General features: G+C 44.4%; 1 protein-coding gene across 1 annotated transcript; it reads right to left on the minus strand.

Moving 5' to 3' along the window:
- Positions 1-280: 280 nt before the first annotated feature.
- Positions 281-26,475, minus strand: HDAC1 (histone deacetylase 1). Its single transcript, XM_072609850.1, has 14 exons — positions 26,351-26,475; positions 19,392-19,504; positions 17,481-17,598; positions 13,558-13,632; positions 12,900-13,038; positions 12,320-12,461; positions 10,971-11,063; positions 7,182-7,290; positions 6,658-6,798; positions 4,981-5,089; positions 4,748-4,878; positions 4,154-4,306; positions 3,523-3,571; positions 281-1,152 (listed from the first exon to the last, which is right to left on the minus strand). The coding sequence occupies exons 1-14, from the start codon at positions 26,397-26,399 to the stop codon at positions 1,125-1,127; spliced, it is 1,449 nt and encodes a 482-aa protein (XP_072465951.1). The 5' UTR covers positions 26,400-26,475; the 3' UTR covers positions 281-1,124.

The following is a 26,475-nucleotide window of genomic DNA, read 5'->3' on the forward strand; positions in this document are numbered from 1 at the left end:
TTTTTGGTACCTAGCAGCAGGAAGGCCTAGATCTTCGTGGTTTCTTGACAATTTCCCTGGACCTGGTGGCCACCTGTCCACAAAACCTAACCTTTGGAAGTTACCAGGATTGTTGTTGGGGCTTAGTCTCAGGTAGGCTATGCCTTAATTTCTTTCTCATCTCTAAATTCCAAGCAGTCCTCATAAAATGCCATCCTTGATTGTATTTAACTCACAGAAAGAGGCCTCATCTTCAGAATCCTAACTCCTTGACGTCAAAAAGAGCCGGCCAATTCACAAAGACATTAAAAATGTACCAGTTTTATTACAAAGGTTCCTCAAAAAAAAAAAATAATTTCAAAATGGAAACCACACCACAGATCCCAACCCAGATCACTCTCACACAAACCCAGTCAACATTGGTGGGTTCCTAGCCAGGGATGAGGGGGACTATTTGAAAGGGCAGCCAAGAGCCCTTAGCCTAGAGCGTGCTGAGGTATGGGAGCACAAGATGCCCCTAGGCAAACAGAATAGGTGACCCAGCAAGAAGGCACATCTCTTGTCACATGCCCACAGACTGTGGGAACCAGGTATAGCACCTATCAGCAGCTGCTAACTTACTTCACCTCAGGACAGGGAAGATGGCTGGCTAAGTACCTGGACCTACACAGGAACCACCAGAGGAAACTGGACAGACACATATCACCTGTCATCCTTGCAAAAACTTCACTGAGTTTCAAATTTGATTTAGAAGAATAAAAAAGGCCCACAGAGGGAGAAAAGGGGGCTGTGGAGGCTAGCCCACCCAGCCACCCAGGGCAAGTGTGTCCTATGCCATCTTAAAATAATCCACCCAGAAAAATGCTCCCAGGCCCTAAACAGCAAGTCAGGCAAGGGGTTGTGTTTAAAACAATACAGGAAGGGCAGAAATGGATTCACCTGCCTGGGACTCAGGTGTACAAGGCAACAAAGGCACTGGATCGGCAGCCAATAGCAAAACCCCTAGTTCCTGTGTTCTGGGGACAGTCCTATCTCATATAATTATATATAAATAGAGAGACATAGAAAATATAAACTCTGAGGATGTCGGGGCAAGGAAACTGGAAGGAGGTATGGGCAGCAGGCCCCAAGGAAAGCTGGAGAGCTCAGGCAGTCTTGGTCTCCTCCTTCACCCTGTGAACAGGAATAGAATGAGGGTTAGAAAATACTTGATACTAAGCCCATGAAATCCCCAGGTGGCACAGGGGGATAGATGCTGCTAGACAGTGGTGGGGCAGACTTGCTTATTTCATGACAGTTCTTGCTTTGGGACCATTCCAAAGACCTCTACAGAAAGAGTTATGCCAATCTGCCCTACCGACCCACTTTACTTAGTCCACATATAACAAAGGCATACGCAAAATACGTTTACACAAGTCATAAAATGTACTAAATAAAACGCAGACATTAAATACAGCACCATGATAACAAACAGAATTGTCAACATGGGTTACCATGTGCAGTAAGTACACTGGGCCCTCTCCAGCCACGGCACCTAATCTTAATCACTGCTGGTTGTGCATCGTCTCCCTGCCCCCCAAGCTATCCAGATGTTTGGACAGTGGGTGGGCTCTCTTTTTTCCCTTATATATCTGAGGACAGCAAGCAATATTAACCTTGACTAGTCTTGGAACTTTTAAAAATCTTGGCATATTTAGATCCATCTTTTCAATACAAGAAAAAAAATTCACTCAAATGATGAAATGCTTCTGCCAACTGTTTGGCTGTGGCCCCTTTTTGGTCTGCCCTTCCAGCTAGCAGCTCAATCAGACCCCCATGCGACAGCGACAGCTCCTCTCCGAGAGACTCAATCACCTCCTCCACATCATTCTCATCCAATTCTTGTGCTAATTTTACAATCCTGTTACTCCCTTCTTCAAACATTTCATCCATGTCAAATTCACGAGAAATCGGGGAGGGAACTGTGGGCACTTTTTTCCAAACTCTCTTAAAACATGTTTCTATTACATCTTCCCATGCCTTAGCAATATTCCAGATTGCAGGATAAATATCATAGAACTTCCAGAAGTCTATGTCAAATCTTTATCTACATCCGAAGCTGCAATTGCCTGGGCAAATGTAGCGCATAAATAATATGCCTTGAGATGACCAATCACTCCCTTACACAAAGGTTGTAATAATGAGGTAGTGTTACAAGTAGACAGACCACTGCTACATTTTCATTAAAATCATCCAAGATAGGGAGAATAACGAAACAGAATCTTGAAAGGTATGCCAAAACTTCCGGACCTCAAAACAGTGCATACACCATTGTTTAAAGATGATAAAGGTTATCTATGCCTTTGGGTTAGCGAAATAATCCACAGCTAATGTTGCCTTACTGATTCCTTTCAGTACTCACAGGGGTGGAGAACCTGTGGCCTTCTAGGTCCTCAAGTATGGCCTTTTGACTGAATTCAGATTTTACAGAACATGTCCTTGTTTGGAGTTTGGATTCAGTCAAAAAGATTACACTGAAGGGTGTAGAAGGCCATAGGTTCCCCATCCCTGCTCTAGGATTTTCTGAGTGGTGCACAAAGAACAGGTTTTAATTTGCAATCCCAGATGCATTCTCTCCAAGCCGAAGAATAACTTTTTCCCAAGCTTTATGCTCCAGCTAGTTTTTTCCTCCACAGAGATATAGGTTCAAGATGGCATTCTTGGATAAAATAGTTTGGTTTCATCTACCTTAAAGATTTGCTCCAGCAAGTAGGGACCTTCATCTATTACTTTTTGCTGCTTCAGCATCTACACTAGCAGCCTCTCCTGACACTCGAACGACTTTAAATTGTGCAAACCAACCACTGCTTGCTGTAAATACCTGTGTTCCTTCAGAGTATTTTACTTTTAAATCTTCAGAGCCTTGGTTTGATTTGTCATCAAGCTTAAAGGAATATTCATCTGAGTCTGGTCTATTCTCATCTCTAGACTAGGACCTCCAGTAGCTGACTTCATCCTTCACTACGGGTGTTCACAAGCTGACACCACAAAGCTAACTTCACATGCTATCCATGACAATGTTTGGCCTCTCACGTTTTCTAATTATTTTCATTTTATTTCCCAAGTCCTAAACTTACGCTTAGGGGACAGCCTGCTTTTCCCCTCGAGAATAAGTCTGCCACCAGGCATGGTGAAAACAGAGGCTCAGTACTCATCACAGAGAGGCATGACTATCACTCAATGTCTGCAGACAGGTGGGAACTGACTTAGAGATGCTTCTCAGCTTCCCACCACAGTTCATGTTGCCCACACCTGCTTTTCATTAAGGCATTTTTGTAATTTTGGGGGAGAGGGGAATGTGGATTTCTTTCAGAATTCTTTATGTAAAGTTGAATTGGCATAAAGCAAGAAAGTGTCTGTAATCCATTAAAGGACCTTCTTGTCAATCATGATGAAAGTTCTCCTTCATTATGTGTCAAAGGTAGGCAGATGGATAAAGGAGGGCCAGGACTTCTTTGGAAACAGGACATGTTCTCTCCACCCCCAGCCCAACTCTTCACTTACCCTTTGGCTTCAGGTTTCTCTTCCTTTGTCTTCTCCTCCTCTTTTGCTTCTGAAACAGATGATTTCAGGAATGACGAATGACAGTCCCACCGTCCTATTTCCTCTGACTCGGTACTCTCCTAGCCCACCCACCATCACCTGCCCAGTACTAGAACTAGACCAGATTGGGGAAAATGTTATTAGTTCCTACATATCCCAGACAGAGGTCTATGGCCACTTCCCAGTGGGGCACAGCTGGGTCAGCCCAAAGGATGAGTATTCCCCCAAGCTCCACAGGCTGCTGCCCAGTGCTAGAGGGACCAGACCCAAGGACAAACCGGTCTGACTAGTTTTCTAGGCAGCTGAGAGGAGCTGGCCCCCCTGGGAGGTATGAGGTGGCAGGGAAAGGGCTTGGTTGGTATGTAAGAGTCACTATTGGCTATGGGGAGATGGGTCATATCAACAGGCTGGGGGGGTTGATGGGATGTGAGTCAGTCCAGCTGGATTACAAATCAGCTCTTGTTCTTTTGTAGGCCCTGACACTGCAGCCCTGCAGAGGTCCTCGGGCACTGATAGGTTTGAGGCCTCCTGTCTACCCTAGACCTCTCCCCTGAGTTCAGGCACTGGAAGTTCTACCCAAAGACCTACCCACCTTTTTTCTCCTCTGGCTCTCGATCTTTCTCCTCTTCCATTTTGACCCTCTTGGCTTTCTTGAAGTTGGATGAGTTCTTCCGACCACCTTCGCCTTCCTCATCTGAGTCTGAAAACTCTTCCTCACAAGCAATTCTCTTGTCTGAGGAACATACTGGGAGGAAAAAGCAGAGACCACAGGCATGAAGTTATGCAGCATCTCTGGTGGAAGAGAGCCTAACACACATCCAATGCCCAACTCAATTCCTCTCCTCAACTGAAGGAGATTCCAGACTACTGGGGAGGGGGAGGTAGTAGAAGAACTGACTCCTCAACCTGTGGTCACACAAGCTGGACAACAGGATAGATCCCTGTGTCCCACATAGGGCATCATTTCAGGTGACGTGTAAAAACAAAGTTATCCACAAAATCACATATAATAAGAACTGAAAGGAACTTTAGAAATTTTACTTAAAAGGAGTATTGATTTGTCCTTAGAATAATCCTATTGGTAGGCCCTTGTGCTTCCAAATCCAATGTACTTTCCCCTATGTCACCAGGCTGGCTCCTTCCCCTCTCATTCCCAGACAGCATTCTCCTTCCTCCAGAAACCTACTTGAAATGCGCTTGTCAGGATCTTCCTCATCCTCATCTCCACTGTCCTCCTGTATCCCATCCTCAGGAATGGGCTGCATCTGGACACCAGGGGCATGTGGCAACATCCGGAGGTTCTCAAACAACCTCTGCCTGAAGGCCCAAGAAAAGCAAGCAAAATCCTTTGTCAGAAAGTTGGGGGAGGGATGGCGCAAATAAAGGGTTTGGGTAAAACTATAGGTTGGAAGCACTCACTTGATCTTCTCCAAGTACTCATTGGTATTCTGGTTTGTCATGTTAGATGGGCTGATATGAAGTTTGAAATCCGGTCCAAAGTATTCAAAGTAATCGTTGTAGGGAAGTTCTGTTGAAAGTTTTTGAGAGGACAGAGGACACAGGAATCAGCAGGTGTGCACTGTTCATTGTCCCCATGAAACTAAGCAAATCAGAACAATGTATGAATGAGGAGATGACTGGGGTAGGTGGTGGGTCTCAGGATGTTCCAGCTTTTCAATGAAAATGCCCAAAAGAAGACCACACCGGTAGTCAAAAAAGATTCTTGGATTTGGAGTCAGAGATTCAACTGCCTCATCTTGTAGAAAAGGAAATTATAGCCCAAGACAGTTAAGTGAATTGTCCAGGGTCAGCAAAGTAGAAAGTAACAGAGCTGAGATCTTAACTGACCTGATACCAACTCTAGCATTCGGTGCCATATCAGACATTTACTTCTCTTTGTCCCTGACTTTTAAGACTGTCTTGCATGTGGTTCAGGCCCCCACTTCTGAAAATTTCTAATGTTAAATATTAAAAAACATTTCTAATCAACAATTCCCCATATTCAATCAGTACTTCCTACTTCTCTATCAGATGGTTGATTGGTCATTTAGTGATCTGAGATAATGGTCTAAGGTAGAGGTATCAAATTTGGCCAGCATGGCTGATTAAAAAGTAACTGGAAAATGTTTTTACAAAATAAAGAACAATACAATAAAATAAAAATAAAAGATAACGTTAATTTGTAGTTTTCTAAGTTGATATATGCCTACAGGAATCCATTTCTATTTAAGGAATCTGACACCACAGGTTTAAGGGATTCAAGTTAAAAATTTTTTAATGGTTCTTTGGCATTAAATAATTGTTTATGACTATTAGGAGCAGTATGTTCAGTTACCTTGGAGGTTCACAACACAATGTTGCTGAAAGGGTGGTTCAAAGAACAAAAAAAAGCTGGGAATCACTGGTCACAGGTCATAGGATCAGTAATGGGAGACTAACTGCACTGAAGGCCAAAGGCCTTAATTAACTCACTATATGATTTAGGTTAGTTAGCTTCCCACTTCAGGTCTCAGGTTTTCTCTTCTACAAAATGGGGGGAGAAAGAGGAAAAGGGATTTAGCAGATTAAAAATAATGATAATATTCACATGTATACGCTGCTTCCAAGATTTAAAATGCTTTTCTCCTTACAACAAGCCTGAGAGATAAACAGTACTGGTATTTATTGTCCCTATTTTATAGATGAGAAATCTGGGGCTCAGAGGTTGAATGATTATGGGATACAGAGCTGAGCTACAAATTAGAAATTATCCAATCAAACCTTTCTCCTCCCTTTTCATTAGTAGGCAAGGACTCACAGAGGTTTACGTAGCTTTCTCAAAGTCACAAAGGTGCCTGAGAAGCCCAATGATTCTAAACGCAGGGCACTTTCTGTGCTACCACACCCAAGGTCATATACATAGCAAGATCCTAGATGAGATTCTAACCCAGCTCTGCCACTCTGGTCATCAAATGAAGTAGGAATAAAGGTTGTGAAACCTTTTGGAACAGTCCTAGATGGATAAAAATCCACAGGAGGTTAATTGGCTGCAGAGGGAAACTATGCACCAGACCTATCCTCCCAGATTCCATCTCATCAGCCCAACTTCAATTTTACCATTGGGAATCTCTGTGTCCAAGGCCACAGCTGTTTCATATGTCCAGCACCTGGCTACATTGCGGATAGTGTAGCCACCCCCTCCCAGCATCAGCATGGGTAGATTGAAGCTCTTGACAAACTCCACACACTTGGCATGGCCTAGGTAGAGCAAAAAGAAGGGTGTTTAAATCAACAAACATTTATCAAGTGCCTGTGCAGGTGCTAGGATTGGAGATATCAAACACAAAAAATGAAACAGACTGCCCTCAAGGTGCTTATATCCTAACAAGGAAGACAAAACAAAATCATAAAGTATATACAAAATAGACATAGGATAAATCTAAGATGCGGTGAGGTTTTTGACAGCTTTAGTATCTAAAAGGAGTCAGGACAGGCTTCACAAAGTAGGTGGTGTTTGATGGGAACTTTTGAAAGAAACCGGGAATTTGTAGAAGCTGTGTTGAAGAAGTACATTCCAAGCATGGGGAATGGATTAGGTAGAATCGGTTGGACTCTGCATTGACCTCTCCCCTTCTATTTACCTTTAATGGTAAGGTTGAAACAACCTAATCGGTCTCCAGACAGGGAATCAGAACCACATTGCAAGACCACTGCACTGGGCTGAAAGGTCTCCATCACCTTGGACATAACCTGAAAAGATATGCCTGCATCAGCACTATGCTGAGATAACCACACTGTGGTGAAGGATAGGATTTAGAGCTGAAAGATCACCGTCCCTAATTCAACTCTCTTATTTAGCAGTATTTGAGAAACAGAGACCTGGAGGTTAGAGATGGCTTGGCCAAAGTCAGTAAGTCCTAAGAATCAGCAGGATTCAAACCCAGGTGCTCTGACTCCAAATGCAGTGCTATTTTTCCTTAACCCATGTTTGGCAGGACATCCAAAGCAGGCAGGCTGCTTAGCTCTCCATTCTTCCCCCCAAGGCAGATCCTTCACCTTCCATTTCAACAGTCTGCTCCCACAAAAAAAAAATCTTGCTTCCCTCCCTTCTTCCTCCCTCCCTACCCTTCCATCCCTCACACATAACCTGTCTTCATGAACTCTCTCCATCTTTTGTTGTCCTGCCTTTGCCTGCCTCTGTCCCTGTACTCCATGCTCAGTTAGAACCAATTCCTCTCCCAGGCTAGTCAAGTCCTTTCCTTCCATGGCCAACTCAAGATTCCACCCTCTCCAACAAAGCCTTCTCAGGACCCATCACCCAGACCTCTCCTTGGAGCTCTCTCCTTCCATTCTTCCTTGTATCAGTTGTTTGTCTTGTCTTCCCCTTGTGTTGCTTCTGTCTTCCCATCTCCCTCGATCCAACCTGCTCTATTCTGAAGCCACCCAACCCTTTTCCTCTTCTCCCAAGAATCCCTACTCTGAAATTAACAAACTAGCTTTTCCTGTCTCGCTCCCTTCATCTTTGTGCATTCACTGAGACTTGGTTCCCTCCTGACCACAGCTTCTCTGACCACTCTTTCCAGCACTAATTTCACTCTCACTCAGATTCCCCACTCAGCGATTGTGCTGGGAGCTGGAATGCTCTATGCCATTTCTGGGTTTTCCTTCACTCAGTGACCTCTCCTCCTGTGAGATTCATTCAATCCAGATTTATCACCCAATCAAGATTCTGGCAGCTGTTGTCTACAGACCTCAAGGACCCTCTTTCTCATCATGACCTCCAAATCCTCCAAGCCTTCATTCTTTCCCAGGTCGTTACCCCTACAGTAATGACTCTCCTTCCTCCCTTTCCCATCTTGACCCCCTGGTGAACCACTTCAACTTGACACTGTAACCTAATCTTTTCAAAGATCTTGCCCTGCCAAAGGCCAGCCTTAGATTATTCTCACCATCTGTGCTACCTTTACTCCTATTCACATGCTGAACAAAACTGGAGAAAACTCACAAAACCATGTTGACTGGGTACACTACAAAAAACTTCTGTTATCTCATCAGGATCCTCACTGCTACAAAACAATCCTCTGAAACTTAATTCACTATCCCATTTACCAGAACAGCTTTTCGAAACTTTGTTATTCCTCCTCAAAACTCCCATGGTTCTCCCCTCTCCCTTTCAGGTGAGAACCTTGCTTCATATCTCACTGAAAAAAAGTCAGGCCATTTATTTGCTGAGAGCTCTTCCTTTCTTTCTTTCATCACTGAAATGCCCACTACCACTATCTTCTTAAGCTTGCCTTACATAAAGGGGGTGCACCTACCTTCTCCTTGTCATGCACAAGTGACCCCATTTCATCCCATCTTTTCCAGCAGTCTGATTGCTCCTCTAGCATCCTTATCCTCACTTCTCTTCAATCTTTCCCCCTGTCTACTAGATGTTTCCCTGCTGCTTGCAAACATGCCCATGTCTCCCCCATCCTTAAATACTCAATCTTTCTATCCCTGAGAGCAACTGTTCTATATCTTTCCTTTTTTTATATCTAAACTCCAAAAAAATGTGTCTCCACTTCCTTTCCTCTTTCTCTCAACTCTCTGTAGCCTGGTACCCAAACTCATCATTGAAACTAAGCTGCTCTCTCCAAAATGACTTAACAAGCTCGTAATCCAATCTAATAAACCCTTAAGGCCAAATCTAGCGGCCCTTTCTCAATACTCATCTTTCTTGACCTCTCTGTAGACATTGCCAACAACATTCTTTTCTCCAGCTTTTCATGGCATTGCTTTCTCTTGTTCTCCTCTGTGTTTTCCTGGATCTCTAATCTGCACCACATCTAATAACCCCCTGAAGGGATTCCTCTCTCCAAGACTGTGTCCTGGTTCCTCTTCTTCCTCTATGCTATTTCATCTCCCACAGATTCAATTATCATCTCCATACAAATAATTTTCAGGTTTATAGGTCAAGCCTTAATCTCTCTGCTAACCTCCAGTCTCACATCTCCAAATATCTACAGGACATGTTAAAACTTGATGTCCTATAGACAACTGTAAACTCCCCAAAAGTCCAAAACTGAACTCTTTTCTCCCCGCTTCCTAAGTTCCCTATCACTGCTGAAGGCAGCACCATCCTCTCAGTCACTCAGACTCACAAGCTAGGTACCACACTCAATTCCTCACTCAGCCTCATTCCCAATCAGGTGTCAAATACTGCTGTAATTATCTTCACATTCTTTAAAACACTGCTCCCTGCCATTTCTCTAACACTTGGACCCAACCAGATGCAGGCCCTGACCACTCCGCAGTAAGACAGCTAGCCTGCTGGCTGGTCTCCTGACCTCACATCTCTCCCCTCATTCCAATCCATCCCATCTTCCTAAAATGCACAGCTGACCATGTCATTCCCTTAATATACTCCACGAGCTCCCTATGATCTCCAAGATCAAACATGAAAGCAATCCGTTTGGCTTTCCAAGTCCTTCATAACCTACCTTTGCAATCTTCTTACACCTTAACCCCTTCCCTATACTCTTCAATGCAGCAATGCTGGCTTCTAGCCTCTCCCTCAAACGGAACATTTCCTCCTGACCAACTGCTTTCACTCCATGCATGGAACCCTCATCTCCTTCACTGTCTCAACTAATGTCGTATCTTCAATCATAAAGCTTAATTCTTTAATTCCTCAGTCTTAGTTCCTTCCCTCTGAGATCACCCCCAATCTGTCTGGTACACATTTTTTCATATATTATTTCCATGCTGTTTCCTCTATCAGGCTGTGAGCTCCTCAAAAGCAGGAACTGGGGTGGTCTTTCTTTGTACACACAAAACCTAGCACACAGGTGCTTAATAAATGCTAGTTTACTGACATTAAATGGCACACTTGAATAGGGTCCATACCACATTTATCTCTGAATCTGAAAAAGTAGTAGCTAGCACAATGCATTGCACTTAGTAAGAATTTAATGAATGTTCACTGAAATGCAATGCAGTGTATCCTGATTTCACGCCGTGTCTCCCTATCCTGCCAGGCCTACCCAAAGACTCATGACTCAGAACTCAGGCCCAATTCTTCCAAGAAGTCTTTCCCGGAATAGGAAGCCTCCCCATTAAGATATCCTTCCTCTGAAACACCCTACCACTTATAGTACTATTTTACACAACTCACTGGACATTTATCAACAGTCCACCACTGAGGGCAGTGGTCAAATGCTACATATCTTTCTATGAGGAAGAGAAGAGGACTGGCATATGGCAGGTGCTTGATAATCTATTAATTAATCATCAGTATCTCCTAGTCTACCCGTAGAGTTAATATGTACCAGGTCCTCCTCTTCCAGCCAACCAACAATAGCAAAATGGGCTCTCAGAGCCACATTGTGGGAAGTCTTCCTCTAGTCTTGGTCTCAAGGGGCTAGATTGGGTAGGGGCATGACACTCACTGGTTTGAAAATGGCCTCATAAGATTCATCATCAATCCCATCTCGAAGCGGATAGTTGACAGCGTAGTATTTGCCTTTGCCAGCTCCAATATCCTGGTTTAAAAGGGATATCAAAGCAAAATGAGGTGAAGAGAGAGGAAGAGAGAAGCCAAGGGCTCAAAAGGAAAAAGAGAAATAAAACTTTGGAAAGAAAGAACAAGATTAAGCAGAATTGTTGAGTTCAACTGAAAGTAGCATAAAGGAACAGAATTGGTATAAAAGGACTCCCCCTCCCCCACAGCCCCCAAAAAGCATGTTTTCTCTGAACTCTTGCCCAAATGTCACTAGCAAACCTTTTCATCACTTCACAATGACCATATCAGCAAAACATCTGCTCTTGGGCAGGCACAAGGCCACTACAGATAGAACTGCCACAACTCTGGGATGGGACACAGATCCACGTGATCAGTCATCCACTGACACAGACAGCCAGCACATCACGTCCCGCCCCAGCTAATGATGGGAAAGTTATCATGACAATTATCTCTTAGGACTAGGTACCAGGCAACAATTTCTAGGGCCTACCTGATCATTCTCAACAGAGTGCCCCTTACTGTGTGGGCTCATGGGATTTAGAGCTAGAAGGATCCTTAGGTAATCATTCAGTTCAACCCACTCATTTTATACATAGGAAACTTCAGCTCAGAAGTGATTGGTACAGGGTCACACAGGTGGTAAAGTAGCATTGTCAGGATTCAAATCCAGTGCGCTTCTACTAATTCACACCTGCTTCCCCTTCTAAGGATTATCTCCTGATGAACTAGGGGGAAGAGAGGAAAGGAAGGAAAGAAGAGAGAAAAGGGGTTGATGCCATCTTCCAAAGAGCTCCACAATTTTAGATGGTTTTATACTCTAGGAACCAGATGTCTGTTGTCCCATATTGACTGCAGTAAACAGCTGTGGTGCCAGTGAATGAAGGAGCTATAGGGCTTACTGCTCAGGGCAAGGGGAGACAGCAAATGTGGTCTTTTGATTTCCATTCATTTTCATACTTGTGGGACTGTAAGATAAGCAGATAGCTCATTCCAGGCAATGCCTGGACACTGTCACCAAAACCTGAGACTCACAGGACATCTGGAAATGCCAATTCCAGCCACAAAACAGCCTTTGCTGACATGCTGCATGCCAGTTGATAGACTGGAGCATCCTCCTCCACCCCCCACAGAGCTACAGCTGGTAGTGGGAGCACCAGGCTGAGCTGAAGTGCTCAGCTCTAAACGGTGAAAGAGAAAGGAAGTGGTTTTTAGTAGTATGAGGCATGAGAGTTAGAGCCGGAAGAGAGCTGGCTGTTGCCAGGAGGGAGCTCTCACCCGTAGGTCACCCGTTCCCGGGAAGTACTCTCCATACTTATGAAAGGACACTGTCATGACCCGATCTGTGGTGTAGAAAGCTTCTTCCACGCCATCGCCATGGTGAATGTCAATGTCAATGTACAGCACCCTCTGGTGGTACCTAGGATCAGAAGCAGGTCAGGGGGCCTAGGGCACGTGGGGGAATGAGGTGCCCCAAGCACAAGGCACTATGTCCCTGCTCTCCAGGTTGGTGGCCTCCCTCAAGGACCTCTAATCACAAGGATTAAATGGTGAGGATGAGAGAGGAAGGGATAAGAGCCGCTGGTTGTGTCTAGAGGCTGGAATGGGCCAAGAGAGGGAGTGAGCCAACATCTGATCCAGTAGGATCAGGTCAGGCCACGCCACGCTGGGAATTTCCAAATCTGGGGTGTGAAAAGTTCTTGAGTCACTCCCTGAGTCTCTTCCTAGACTCACACTACTCTGATGAGTGACTGACTTTCATCAACACCTTCCCTGTCACTGAACTCTAAGGAGAAGTATGCAGGACAGAGGGCAGGATTAAGGTGCTCCCGCACCCAAGGATATGAGGGGAACGTACTTTAACAGTTCCAGGATGGCCAACACAATATCGTTGACATAACAGAAGCCAGAAGCTTCAGACTTCTTAGCATGGTGCAGGCCCCCAGCCCAGTTCACAGCAATGTCCGTCTGCTGCTTATTAAGCTTCACCGCACTTGCTGCAGGGAGGGAAAAAACCTTGTCAGGTAGGGAACTCTCTGACTATCCTCCTCTCTCCCCATCCCGCCTCCCAGCACACCAGGAAGCCAAAGCTATAACTGTATCAAAGGACTCAACTCCCAACCAGCAAGAGCTCCACCCCAATCTCACTACAGTGCAGACAGTTTTAGGATATAGCAGGAAGTAAACTACTTGTTACTGCTCTGGACCCCATAAACAAATCAATTCCAGATAAGAATTATAATAACATCCTTTGAGTTCTAATATCCATTGAAGACAATTATCAGATTCTCCCTAAAATGCATCTCATGGCTCAGAGAAGACTGAGGGAGATATAGCTGTCTCCAAATGATGGTGGGGCCCAAACAACATTTTGGATATTCTAACATAAGCATTGATGAAGCCTAGGCACTACCATGGCCAGAGTCTAAGAGGCCAACTATTTGTTTAATAGAAACTCCAGCCATCTCTGCTCTATCACAGCCAAGCCACTGAAAGGAAGGACAGAGGCTCCTTACCTACAGATCCACCAGTGGATAACTGACAGAACTCAAATAAGCCATCAAACACTGGGCAGTCTTCACCAACATTAACTTGAAAGAGAATAAGGGACAAAGTTAATCCTTAAGACCTTCCATTGACTTTTCATTAAGAGATCTGAATTCTCCAACATTGTGAAAAACTCAGGTTTTGGTCCATGACTAGGTTCTCCACTTCTACTCCTTTGAGAAGAGCCAGTTCTGGGCCTCTGATGCAACAGGACGATCTCTGAAGCACAATCTTTTCAAGACTAAGCAAAAAGAAAGGAACCCTTGAGGTAAAGGATTCAGGTCTCTTTCTCTTGTTAGACATACATTAAATGAATTCTGAGAAACAAGAAATAACACACCATGTTTACTTTATAGAACAGGGGATACCATACCCTTTTCTGTCCCACACACCTCTCCCTTGAGCTCTGGGGAATTACTTTGTTCTTTTACAAAGTACTTTCATATATACTACCTCATGTGATTCTCCCAACCTAGGAGATGGGCAGAGGAGAGATTATCGCTACTCACTGCAGGAGGTAATAATTACATTTGTTGGGAACTTCCTTAGCACACATCTATGATGCAGAGAGTTCAAGTGCTACTATTCCAATTTTACAGGTGAGGAAACTAAAGCACTGGGCTTTTAGTGACTTGTTCAGGGTCATTCAGCTTATGTATGAGGTGAGATTCAAACTCAGGACTCCTGATTAAAATTCAATGCTCCCACCAATACACTAAGCTGTCTTCTCTACAAATAACCAGAGAGTAAGTTTTACCATCAGATGTGAGTAAAAAATTGTACAAAACTGATGAAACGTATGAATTATATACACATGGAACCAAAAGGGAGTGGAGAGAGGAAGCACATTAGTCACCAACAACTCACTTGGTATATCAAGCTAGCCCTCTGAAATGGAAAAGGGTTACCAGCCTTCCCTGAATCAAATAAGCTTTGGGTTAACGTTCCAGAAGATGAGTTAACTAAAAGATGCACTGACCTCAACCACATACTACCCTTGGAAATTATCCTTACCAAAGGTATTCCAAAGAGGGGCAGCATCTCTGAGGGGACTAAGAAGACTGGTAGCTTTCTTCTACATCCTGGAGCAAACACTACTAGGTTGTATCAGTATGAACTTTGTTCTCTCACAGTCCAGGTTATTTACACAAAGGCAGCTAACTCCTCTCTACTTCCTCCTTCAGGGGGCTGGCCAAATAAAGTTCAAGTGTTGTAAGAATATACCTATTGCTCAGACTCAAAGCACCAGCATAAAGAATTCAGGGAACAGGCAAAGGAAATTAAGACTTTTCTCCTAGTCCAATATTCACTAAAAAAAAAAAAAAAAACACAAGCCAGCACCATAGAATTTTAGAACTAGAAGAGCCCTTAGGGATGGACCATCTGGTCAAACCTTGAGTTACAAGTAGGAAATGGCATCACGAGGAGAGTCAATGGCAAAGCTGGCACTGGAAGTCACCTCTTACACCAGCAGTGAGTGCTCCCCCATTACAGCCTCCACTGTTAGTGCTCTGGGAAAGGAAAAGGTAGTTCACTTACACTTTCATCAGCATTTTGGGTACTTGTACAGTGCAATAAGGCATTCACACGGTATCTACAGAGGGCTTCACAATGAAGACAGTTCATGTCTTCAGACATGAGGTTCTTAACCTGGGCTCAGTGGACCTCCAGAGATTTCAGGGACTCCATAAATTTGGATGGGGGAAAAATTACATCTTTATTTTCACTAATTTCTAACTGAAATGCAGCATTTCCTTTAATTATATTTTTAAAAATTCTGAGGAGAGGTCCAAAAGTTTTTCCAAAGTGCCAAAAGGATCCATAACACAAAAGAATTGTGCTCATTTTAAAAATAAGGAAACAGAGGGTCAGACGTTAGGTGACTTGACAGGGCAGGGTTTGAACCAAGGGCACTCTAGCCACTCAGCAATGCTGCCTTTCTAAGTGCTCAGCTAGGTCACTATAATAAGGTAAGGAAGATCTGCTTGGAAAAGGAGGGACCTCAAGGTATCCACACTCCTCTAAGCACTGTAGAACTATCTATGGGAAATACTTTGCAAACAGTAAAGCCTGCACTGACAGGAGCAGCCTAATATCCCACAGGTTGTTTGTTACTTACTAGTAGTATTTTTAAAGCCCCACCCAGAGAGACAGGTGAAGGAAAGGCTGCTACCAATTCATAAGGGAGGCATCTGCTCCATCAAACATTCTCAAAGAACATCTCAGCGGAGATCAGCACCTCCTGGAGTGGCACATGCCCAGTAAGTAGACTGGTGGAGCCAAAAGGGGAGCCATTTCTTCAGCACTGAGAAAGGTACATGGTTAGGATTTCCTAAATGATTAAGAATCAGTGGAAGATATACAGAGATAATCAGGATGACTCGTACAGAAGTTCTTTCTGCTCCAGCTTCAGCTCTGTGCCTACCATCAGTTTAGTGAACCCAGCTCTCCCCTATGGCAACAGACCCTGACAACTAAAGAGCTTTCCCAGCTCTCCATGGTGTCATTAGTAGCACTCTGCCTGAGACCCTCCATCTGATCCAGGACCTGCGAATAGCTTTCTGCCTTAAAGGGCCATCAGTCTTGCTGTAAAGGTGATACAGCAGGTTTCCTAGTGCTCCACAAGTGATCACAAATTATTAGCATTAAGTGCAAAATAATATCAACAATAATTCACACTTTTATAGAATGTTAAAGTCTTACAAAACACTTTCTTCAGCAACCCCCTATGAAGTAGGCAGGGTATTATTACCTTTTCGTTTTTGGGCAGCTGAGGCTCAGAGCTGGGATTTGAACCCAGGTCTCCTGTTTCCAAACATAGCACCCTTCCCTACACTGCCACTATATCAAAAAAATAGTAAACTAAAAAATGTTACAAATGTAATTTAAGTAGTTTTCTCACAGCAACATTAAGTAGGCAATACAAACATTTTTTTCCTAATTAGAGATGAAGAAATTGAGACTCAGAGACCGGCCCAAGGGCAAACAGTAAGCAGAAAAGCTGGGACTTGAACCAAAGTCTTAAGTCATGCATACCCTTTCTGCTACATCGCCTGGTCCTTAATGTGAAAAAACCAAACAGCCTAAAAACTGGATTTATTGAGATAGTGTAGTTGGGAGTTAGGAGATCTGTGTTCAAATCTTGACTCTAACATTCAATGAACTACAGACCACTGGCAAATCACCTCAGGTAATAAAATGGGGCCATGGGGCTATTATGAGGAAAGTGCTTTATAAACCTTAAATCTTTACAGAAATGTGAGCTACTGATTACATTACATACCAAGTCTTTAGATATGAAAGGGATAACCTCTAAGGATACCTCAGATGAGGTATCTGCTAAAATATAGGCAATCCCCCTTCACCCCAACTGATGTAAGGTGAGAAGTAGCTTCTGAGACCAGACCACTGGTTTTCCAATGACACTAACATCAGCTACAGAACTTTAAAAATCATTTAGCTAGAAGGAGACTTAGAGATCACAAGAAAACTGAAGCCTTATGAGGTTAAATGTACTGGCCTGGGTACAGAGCTGGGAATAGAACCTCCTTCTCCTACACTATAACAGTACCGAGAACAAGAACAGGTAAATTATAAACTGCTATTTACAAATCAGAGAAATAACTCAGCACATGGTGGGAAAAGAGACACAGCATGACACAGTGGACACAAGAGATGACCTCCAAGCCAGAAGGGCCTTGGGTTGCATCTCACCTGTGACATTCTATGGCTCTGGGCAAGTCACTGAATCACAATCCTTGATAAATCACCCAGGAGCTCCCCGTGCTAATGAAAGAGACCCAGGCCCTGTGACCTGTCCCTTTGGTGGGAAAAATACTCTGGCATAACCTAATGCAGCCCTCTAGGAAGCCAGCTGGGTGTGCAGACTCACATCTCTGCATCTGCTTGCTGTACTCCGACATATTATCAGGACGAATAGATCGTAAAAACTTGATGTAGTCATCGCTGTGGTACTTGGTCATCTCATCTGCATGGGCTTTGTGGGGCCGCTGGAAAGACCAAATGAGAAAGGGGGAATTACTGTCATCAGTCTCCCTTTCCTTCAACTCTCTGAGCACTTACGCATATGTACAAGGGGAATATAAAGACGGGCAACAGAATCCAAAGCTTCTATGGAGCTTGGTCTGTTTAGACAGATGAAAATAACATACAAGCAATGATCTAGGAGATCAGCAGTAAGTGATAAAACTTGTGCTGCAGCAGTTCTGAAGTAACAACTGGAAGTACAAAATCAAATTTACTGGAAGAGGTGGACCTAGGTAGTCAGGCAAGATTTACAGGGGCAGTCAGTTTCCTCTGAGACATTCCAAGCCAGAGAAACCCTCAAAAGCCAAAGTTAGCTTAGCTAAGCTAACCTGGTCTAGTCCATACTGTCCTGCCATGGTTTGTTTTCTTTTTCCCCACGTTTTTCCCTATGCCCAGAATATCACTCTCCCCTTTTCCCTCATTAAAAAAAGTGCCACCTCAAGGAAGTGTCTCAGTATCCCTAGTACAGGGATTCCACCTTCTCACAGAACACTGAAGTGCTTAAGTTATTTATGAAAGGGTAGTACCCCTGTCCATCCTTACCAGATTATAAACTCCAACAGGTAAGCCTCTTACTTCATCTTTTTTGTCTACCAGAAACTTGTAAAGTGCTAAGCTAAATGAGCTGGCTGTGCGTATCAGGGGAGAAAGGGGGCAAACTGACGTGACTGGAGGGACAGAAGACTCGAGAGGCAAGCCCTTGAATGAGATGCTGAGAAATCTAAGTTTCATTTGGTAGGACAGAAGGAGTCATCAGAAGTCTTAGCATTCTCCGATGAACCTCTCCTTCCCTAACATTCCCACATGATGACTCTTTATCTGAAGTTTAAACTGAGGGCGCCTCTGCTCCCCACTTTCCCCAAACTCTTTCACTGCTACAATTCTTCCTGCCCAACCTATTCCAGCCATCTTTTCTCTGGTGGACTAAAGCTTTCCAGGACGAGGATCTCTAGGCCCTTGCCTAATTCTCTACCATCCTCCTCCCAAAGACCCATCAGCAATTCCCTGGAATGGGCATGGTCTCCTCTACTTCTCCTGAGCCAAATTACTGGTAGAACCTGGGAGGCTGAAGCTGAATCTTTCTCTCCCTTCTTCCCCACAACACATACAATACCAGGAGGTAGACACTGTGAACAAAGAAGATATGGAGCAGACTGAGTTCATTCTGCCCCAGGGGGATAGATATGAGCCCCAGTTGTGAGTCTCCTGGGCAAGGAAGATATAATCAGCTCTAGAATTCGGGCCAAGGAGAGAAAAATCTCAGAACAGTTACTTCCCAGCTCATTTCTTCTAACCTTCTAGATGGTTAAATCCTTTACCTTTTATCTTCTGGAAAACTGCTTTTTAATCCCTTGGGGACCGCTTTTACTTGAGGTATTTGAATGTTTTTATTAACTGGATTACTTATTTGGACCCTTGGGCTGAGGGTTTTCCATAGCACCAGACTAGGAACCTGAATGACCTGAGCAGGCTTAATGCTAGGGTTGGATCAAACCCAGAGGATATGTGAATTCACATCCCCAGACTATCCACACTGAAACTCCAGTGCTCAGACCATTGAGTGCCTAGCTTTTTAGGGGGCCAGAAGGAGAGGAACCACAGAGACAGTTCAAGTGAGGATTACCCCAAACTAGGTGGTCAATCTATTTCTTTTTCTCAGGAAAATACACTCCCTTGGCCATGTGAATCCTCTACTCTCAGCAGCAGTTTTCAAAGAGAACTAGGACTTAGATAAACCAACCTCCCCCAAACTTACATAGATTTCCATCTTCCGGTAGAGTCCATAGTTTAGGAGCAAATTGTGAGTCATTCGGATTCGATGAGGTTTCATTGGGTGTCCCTGCCCATAGTAGTAATTTCCAACATCCCCTGAGGAAAAAAAAGCCATAATTTCAGTGACAGAAGGATAAGACATTTATTATTTTTCCAGTCCAGGCAGAATTAAAGAAGTCCCTGCTGTGGAGTCAAGCTTACAGTATCAAAGAAAAATTTGGAGCTGGGAGGTACCTGACAAATCATTTAATCCAAACCCCATAATTTTACAGCTAAGGAAAAGAAGGCTAGAATCTGCCTGCAGAATCTGAAGGGGTCCTTTCAATTCAGAAAATGTTTTGCAACAATAAACTAAGTAAGCTCTGTAGCTACCAAAAGTTACAGATGCCAGCTCATATAGTGCATTTCCAAAGACAGCAGATTCTCTATGAAGGGTCAGGCTCCTTGCAAAGTTCCTCTAGGGACCTGTTCCAATCAATATCGGCCTCACCCTGGGAAATCAGCATGCCCAGGACCTTGATGAGACTATCCCAGTCCTGGGTTTCCAGACCTCACCAGAAACTTAAAAGAACAATTAATTGTGCAGAAAAGTAATATAAATTCTGCCTGGACCACTCTTCCGAATGACTGCAGATAGCAAGCACAATTTTATTTGATACTGACAATGCCAAAGATATAGGATACTTTAATGGGAGTAAATGGTCTTTTATGCTTATGATTCCAAGTCTTCAACCCTATACTTTTTTATGAAGGCTAAGACCGTCTGCATTATCCTGTCACTTCTTAGAGCCCTCCAAATACAGTGTATTTACCTAAGACCCTGTCTCATATAACTATAGCTTCTTAGAGTCAACAGTAGGATGCTGATCTTTTGTAGGACTTAAATCACAAGAACATTATCTTTCAGCCATAGAGCTCAAATATAAAAAGGTGGTACTCAGGGGTTTCTGGGACACTCCTGAACAAAGGAATTGAAGACCTGGTCTGGGGGAGCAATTCCGATGCAAATCCCAGAGACAGGTTATAGAGGTGGAAGGGAATCAAATCATCAAAGCAAGGGTTGAGACATTTGCTTGGTACAGGTACCAAAGGAACTAAGGACCGAGGCCTGAAACATAGCCACTGGGAAGGGCTTGACAATCGATGGTACTTAGAAGGCCAAACTCTACTCCACACAGAATGGGAAGCACTTTACATTTGATCCCACTCTATATGTGCTGCCCAGCTCCTTTCAACTCCAAAATGCCACTCCCAGGATAAGCTCATTGCTTCTAATCTCATCACTGAAACTATTTTTTCTCTCTTAGAGGGACGGAGTACCAAACTCCTCCCAGGCCTTCCTTTATAGAGGGCAGAAACTGGACTCTGTTCACTCCACTCTGCATAATTCTAGGTTATTCTTCCTCTAGAGTAGTTCAGTATCTGGGTCCAGTACTCCCAACTCTAGCCCTGGCTTTACATGCAGAATCTCCTCAAACACCCAGGAGTCCAGTAAATCACCTTGATATCATCTTTCCTTCTCCCAAATTCTCCCTGAATTCTGAAATTCCTTCTAAAGGAATTTCTTTAATCTCTCCCAGTGTTTCATCCCCCCCCAAACCTATTTTATGATCTCACCAGCACCCCTTATTCTACCTCTCACAGTTTAACACTTACACCTTCCCCCTTGAGAGTTTTACTTTCTAGTTAACCAGCTCAACTTCTGAGGTCCTTTACCTTTGAATCCCTTTCCTCTCACCTTATCCCTTTTCAAACCCCAAACCCAAAAGTACTCCCTCCATCCACATATATTTGAGAGTACTGAATATGAGGAAGTCTCAACTGTGCTGGGACAACTATAAATATATTACCTTATTTCAAATAGACCATCACACTTGTTCTCTTCTCTTATAACTATTATAAAAGTATAGCTGACAAAATGAATAGAATATTGGATCTGGAGTCAGAAGACCTGAATTCAAATTCAGCCTCAGATGTTTATTCACTATGTGACCCTGGTTAAACCATATAAGCTGCTGGCCTCAAAAGTGTAAAGCACTTTACAAACCTTAAAGCGCTATATAATGCTAGTTTATATTACATTATAAACTACAACAGCTCCCCGCTAGCTATCATCACTTTTACTGCGCTCTTGACAAAGCATATTCCAAACCTACACTTTCTCCTTAAGCCACCTACATTCAACTCTCTCAAGAGGATCTCAAACTTTTACTGACACCATCCATCCTCAGCTTCCTCTTCTGGATTCTACAATTCATCTTACCATTCTTTTCCACGCAAGTGTTCTTGATCCATTTCCTACTCTCTCCTCCAGAACCTTGTGCCTCCTCTCTCCACCTCATTTTTCAATACTGAATCATTCCCTGCTGACTAAAACATGGTCAGGTCTCCTCATCCACAAAAAAGCTTCACTGGATCCCCATACTGCCTTAAATCTCCTTCCTCTCCCAGCCAAACTCCTATGAAGAGAAGTCTTTAACCACACTTCTCCACTTCATTCACTGTAGAGTAGAAAGAACACTAGCTTTGAAGTCAGAGAACTTGGGTTCAAATCTTGCCTCAGTTACTTACTAGCTATATAACCTTGAACAAATCACAACTTCTCCTGGCCTCAACTGTAAAATGAGGAGGTTGCTCTAAATCTATGATTCTGATTCCTTGGGATCTGGCTTCTGATCTCAACATTCAATTCAAACAGCACTTTTTGATCTCTCTGCAGTTTCAGTCCCCGATGCCAATCCTCTCTCCTGAATACTCTGCTGTGTGAGCTTTTATAACACAACTGTCTCATGTTTCTCCCTCAGGTCTGATTGGCCCTATTCACGCTCTTAAGTACAGTATTCTCATGCATGTTCTGTGCTCCTATGTGTGGGTGTATCCCAAGGATCAGGACTGGGCCCTCCTCTCTGTCATCTTTTCAGTCCCTCCAAGACTAGGGAACAAGCCCTTATTTAAGCACCTATGTGCTGAAAGGCTGGTGATTTGCTAGTATCTTCTTATTTGATCCTCAAAACAATCCTGTGAGGCAGGTGCCATTATTAATTCTCATTTTCCAGATAAGGAAACAAAGACAAATAGAGGTTAAATGATTTGCCCAGGATCATCTGGCTGGTATTAGTCCCAGGTCTTTCCTGACTCTGGGTTTAGGGCTGTATCCACTAAGCTACCTAGTTGCCTCTAATGCCTGGTTCGAACTATTGTATCAATGCAGATAACATCTCAGTCTCCGTATACAGCACTCATCTCTCCTGAACTCCAGTCTCACATTACCAACTGCCTGTTGGACATCTTCCATCTGGATATCTCTTAAGCAGCTCAAATTCACCATATCCAGAACACAACTTATTTATTTTTATTATCTCACCCTTCCCCTAACACAAACCTCCAAATTTCCCCATTTCTGTGGAAGATTCCACCATCCTCATCAGGGGGAAATCATAATCAGCTGCCTAGTCATTCATTATACAACCATCCTACCTAGTTCAGTTTCTTCCCTGAATCGTTGCAGGCTTTCTAACTGGTTTTCTGGATTCTAGTATTTTCCCTTTCTAACTTATTTTCCACACAGTTGCCAAACTGATATTCCTAAAGCACAGGTCTGACCTAATAATACCTCTGCTCAAGAAGGTTCACTGGCTCCCTCTTGTCTTTAGGATAAAAATACGAAGTCCTTTGGCATTCAAAGCCCCTCCCTACTTGGCTCCAATCTATCTTTTCAGATGGATCACTCATGTTCTCACTAGAGAGAAATCTACCCCATACTAGTGAAATTACATGTCTAATATCTCTTCCTGTTACCATCAAATTGGCAGAACTGCTGTTCTCTGAACATCCAACACCACAGAATCTCCCACCTCTGTGCCTTTCACAGGTTGTCCTGTGACTGAAATGTTTTCCCTTCCCACCAGTATCCCTTAGAGAGGCAAGTTTCCCTCAAAGTCCAGCTTAGGTGTTGCCTCTTTAGAGGCCCTTCCCAGTTCTCCAGTTGTCAGTTGTCCTATCCTATTACTTTGTATTTTTAAATGTACTTTTATGTACATGGGATTGCCCCCAGCCCCCAAAGTAATCCCTTTAAGTGAACCTTCATTTTTTCATTTGTTCCTGTCCACACTGTCAATCTAGTACAGGGCTTGGCAAATATCAAGCCTAACAAATACTTGCTGAATTTAAATAAAATATGCCCACTTGCCGCCAGCTCTTCTATCTCAGGCATAAGACTGAACCAAGCTTCCAGTAAACCTCATTTTTGAATAAGGAGTTCTTCTGAAAGTAAATGGAAAGTATGTGGTACAGTGGATAGAGTCAAGGATGAACTGGGTTCAAATCTCCCTCTCAATCCCATACTAGCTGTGTGGGGCAAGTCACTTAACCTCTCAGTTTCCTCAACTGTAAAATAGGGGTAAATAATCCTGCCTGGAAGAATTAGTGTAAAGACCAAATGAGACAATAATTGTGAAATGCTTATCCAGTGCCTGGTAGTACATAGTAGGTCCCACATAAATATTATTATTATTGTTATGTACAGCCAGGGAGTATTCCTTTCAGGACAAGAAAAAAAGATATCAAGATATTAGGATTTATAACCCAGCACTTCCACTTAACAATGGTGTTACCAGGGACAACTAACTTCCCTCTAAGGCTTTCTTAAAAAAAAAAAAAAAGAATCGAGTGCAAAGTGAGAGGATACAAATACAAAAGCATGGAACATGTACACACTCCCCACTCTCAAGGAGTTTACATTCTGATAGAAGACAGGTTACACAGGAGGCCAAGAAGTCTGAGAGGATCCAGAGGGAAACAAGGCTGCCACACCCCATAGGAGAGCAAAAAAAGTTTATTTTGATTATCACTCCAAAGCTGGAAAGGGAGAAGCAGAGAGATGAGAAGGATGGGAGAGAATAGGTATTTGATCTGGTTTAGAGGCACTGGGCTACTTATTGACTCAAGACCGGGTGAAAGAGAGAATTGTCAGAAATTAAAGTAAAATTAAAGTGAGCTATCATTAAGCCCTCCCAATTCATCTCTACAATATGAAAGTTAACAAGCATTCATTATGAGCTTACTAAAAGTGTTATAAATACTTGAAAAATAATGATCACCCCCTTTTAGAGGGTTGGGGTTTTTTGTTCTCGTTCTTTAACTCTTCAAAGCTTTTACATCAGTTCATTCCCACAGCAATCCAGTGAAGTAGGCAGGCATTATTATACTCATTTTAAAGACCAGGAAACTGAGATCCAAAGAAATTGTGATGTATCTACCATGCTCACACATTTAAGTTAGTAGAGATCGAGGCTCCTTGTCCAGTGTTCTTTCACTGTACCAACCTTTGGATATGTTTTAGGAAGTAAAGTCTTAAGAGCTCCCAAGGATAATTCAGGCTTGTAAATCAACACATAACCACTCCCATCCCTCGGAACTATCTCTCTGCAACAGGTGCCACTAGCCAAGTCCAGTGCCAGTCTTGGGGGAGACAGATTATTAGGGTCTCATCACAAAAGGGCTGAGGGGTAACAAAGTGTTGAACAGCCCTGACCAGTCACTCACAATGTCTCTAGACTTCCAAAGGAAGGAGTCAACCCAGTTAAGAAGAATTTGATAGCTGGTCCTTTGAAACACAAAGCAATATTTTCCATAAACAGGAGGAGGAATGATTTGTGAATAGAAGTATGGAATGCACTTCTGGAGTTTTCTCTCCTTCCCCCCCATTCTACAGAAGCCTCATGTCTTCAGCTAGGCTAGAGAGCTCAACGGCTCCATATCACACCAGCCCCCAGTTATGTCTTTTCTCCAGCCTAATTCCTTTCCCAAATCTGTAACTTAGACATCTCCCCTTCCACTTCTAGGATACTGCTCCCGACCAGACACCCTCCCCCTTCCTGCCTGGAAGTTTCGACCCCTTGAATCCTTCCCCCCACCTCCCCTCCCTACTCCAGTCCCCTCCAGCTTCCCTCCTCCCATCCATCCCGGTCCTAGCCTCCTGGCAGGCTCCCCTCCCCCCAGTCCAATTCTCAAGAGTCCCCTCCCCCCATTCCTGTTCCCTCCCCCTAGTCCTTTCTTCAGTCCCCTCCCCCCATCTAGTTCTTAAGTCCTCCTCAAACTCCCCCACTCCTGCTCCTCTCCCTCCATAGAATTGCCCACCTCAGCCTCCTTTTCCCTCCAGGCTCCCTACCCCCTTAGCCCTGCCTCCCCCTTTCTTTCCTCTCTCCCTCAGGCTACCCTACCCGGCAGTCCTGTCCCCCCTCCACCACCCCACTTTGCCCGCAAGACTCCTCTCTCTCCCAGTCTTGACCCCCGTTTCCTCTCCTTGGTCCTGCCCCCCCCAGTTTCCTCTCCACCTCAGCTCCCCTCCCCCCCTTAGCCTTCCTTCCCCCGCCAAGTCCTGCCTCTCCGCGTCTCTCCTCCCCGTCAGGCTCCTCTCCCCCCTAGTCCTCCCCCCACTCAGTCCCCTCTCCCCCACCTTAGTGTCCTCCCCTCCGTCCTGACCCCCTTGGTCTCCTCTCCCCCCTGGTCCTGCCCCCCTCAGTTTCCCCTCCCCCCTTGGGATCCTCCTCCCTTCTGCCCCGCTTAGTCTCCTCTTCCCCCTAGTCCTGCTCCCCCTTCAGTCTCCCTTCCCCCCTTTAGGGTCCTCCCCCCAGTCCTGCCCCCCTCAGTCTCCCCTCCCCCTCTTAGTCTCCTTTCCCCCCTCGTCTTCCCCCCCCCTCAGTCTCCTGCCCCACCTTGGGATCCTCCCCCATCCTGCCCCCCTTTAGTCTCCTCTCCCCCCAGGCTCCCCCCCTCCCCCGCCCCGTCCCCTTGGTCCCTTCTCCTCCCTCCAGTCTCCCAGGCTCCCTTCCCCCCAGTCCTGTTCTCTCAGAGTCCCCTCCTCCCAGGTCTGCCCCCTCGGGGTCCCATCCCCCCGGTCTGGTCCCCTCAAGCCCCCCAGCCCTGGCCGGCCTCACTCACCGTCGTAGTAGTAACAGACTTTCCGCTTCGTGCCCTGAGTCAGCGCCATCTTGCCTCGCACCCTCGCGCCAGCCCGCGGCGCCGCACTACGTCCAACCTGAGGGAGGGGGCGCGGTCCCCTTCAT

Source organism: Notamacropus eugenii, chromosome 5 (assembly GCF_028372415.1).
Source record: "Notamacropus eugenii isolate mMacEug1 chromosome 5, mMacEug1.pri_v2, whole genome shotgun sequence".
Taxonomy (NCBI): Eukaryota; Metazoa; Chordata; class Mammalia; order Diprotodontia; family Macropodidae; genus Notamacropus; species Notamacropus eugenii.

What these genes read in the sequence shown, in the direction of transcription:
- HDAC1 (XM_072609850.1), bottom strand. Translation starts at nt 26,399, where the DNA reads ATGGCGCTGACTCAGGGCACGAAGCGGAAAGTCTGTTACTACTACGAC. An exon ending in GCCATCCTGGAACTGTTAAA is followed by an intron (nt 12,462 to 12,899) that starts GTACGTTCCCCT and finishes TTCTGATCCTAG; the next exon opens with GTACCACCAGAGGGTGCTGT. An exon ending in CGGGAACGGGTGACCTACGG is followed by an intron (nt 11,064 to 12,319) that starts GTGAGAGCTCCC and finishes CTTTTAAACCAG; the next exon opens with GATATTGGAGCTGGCAAAGG.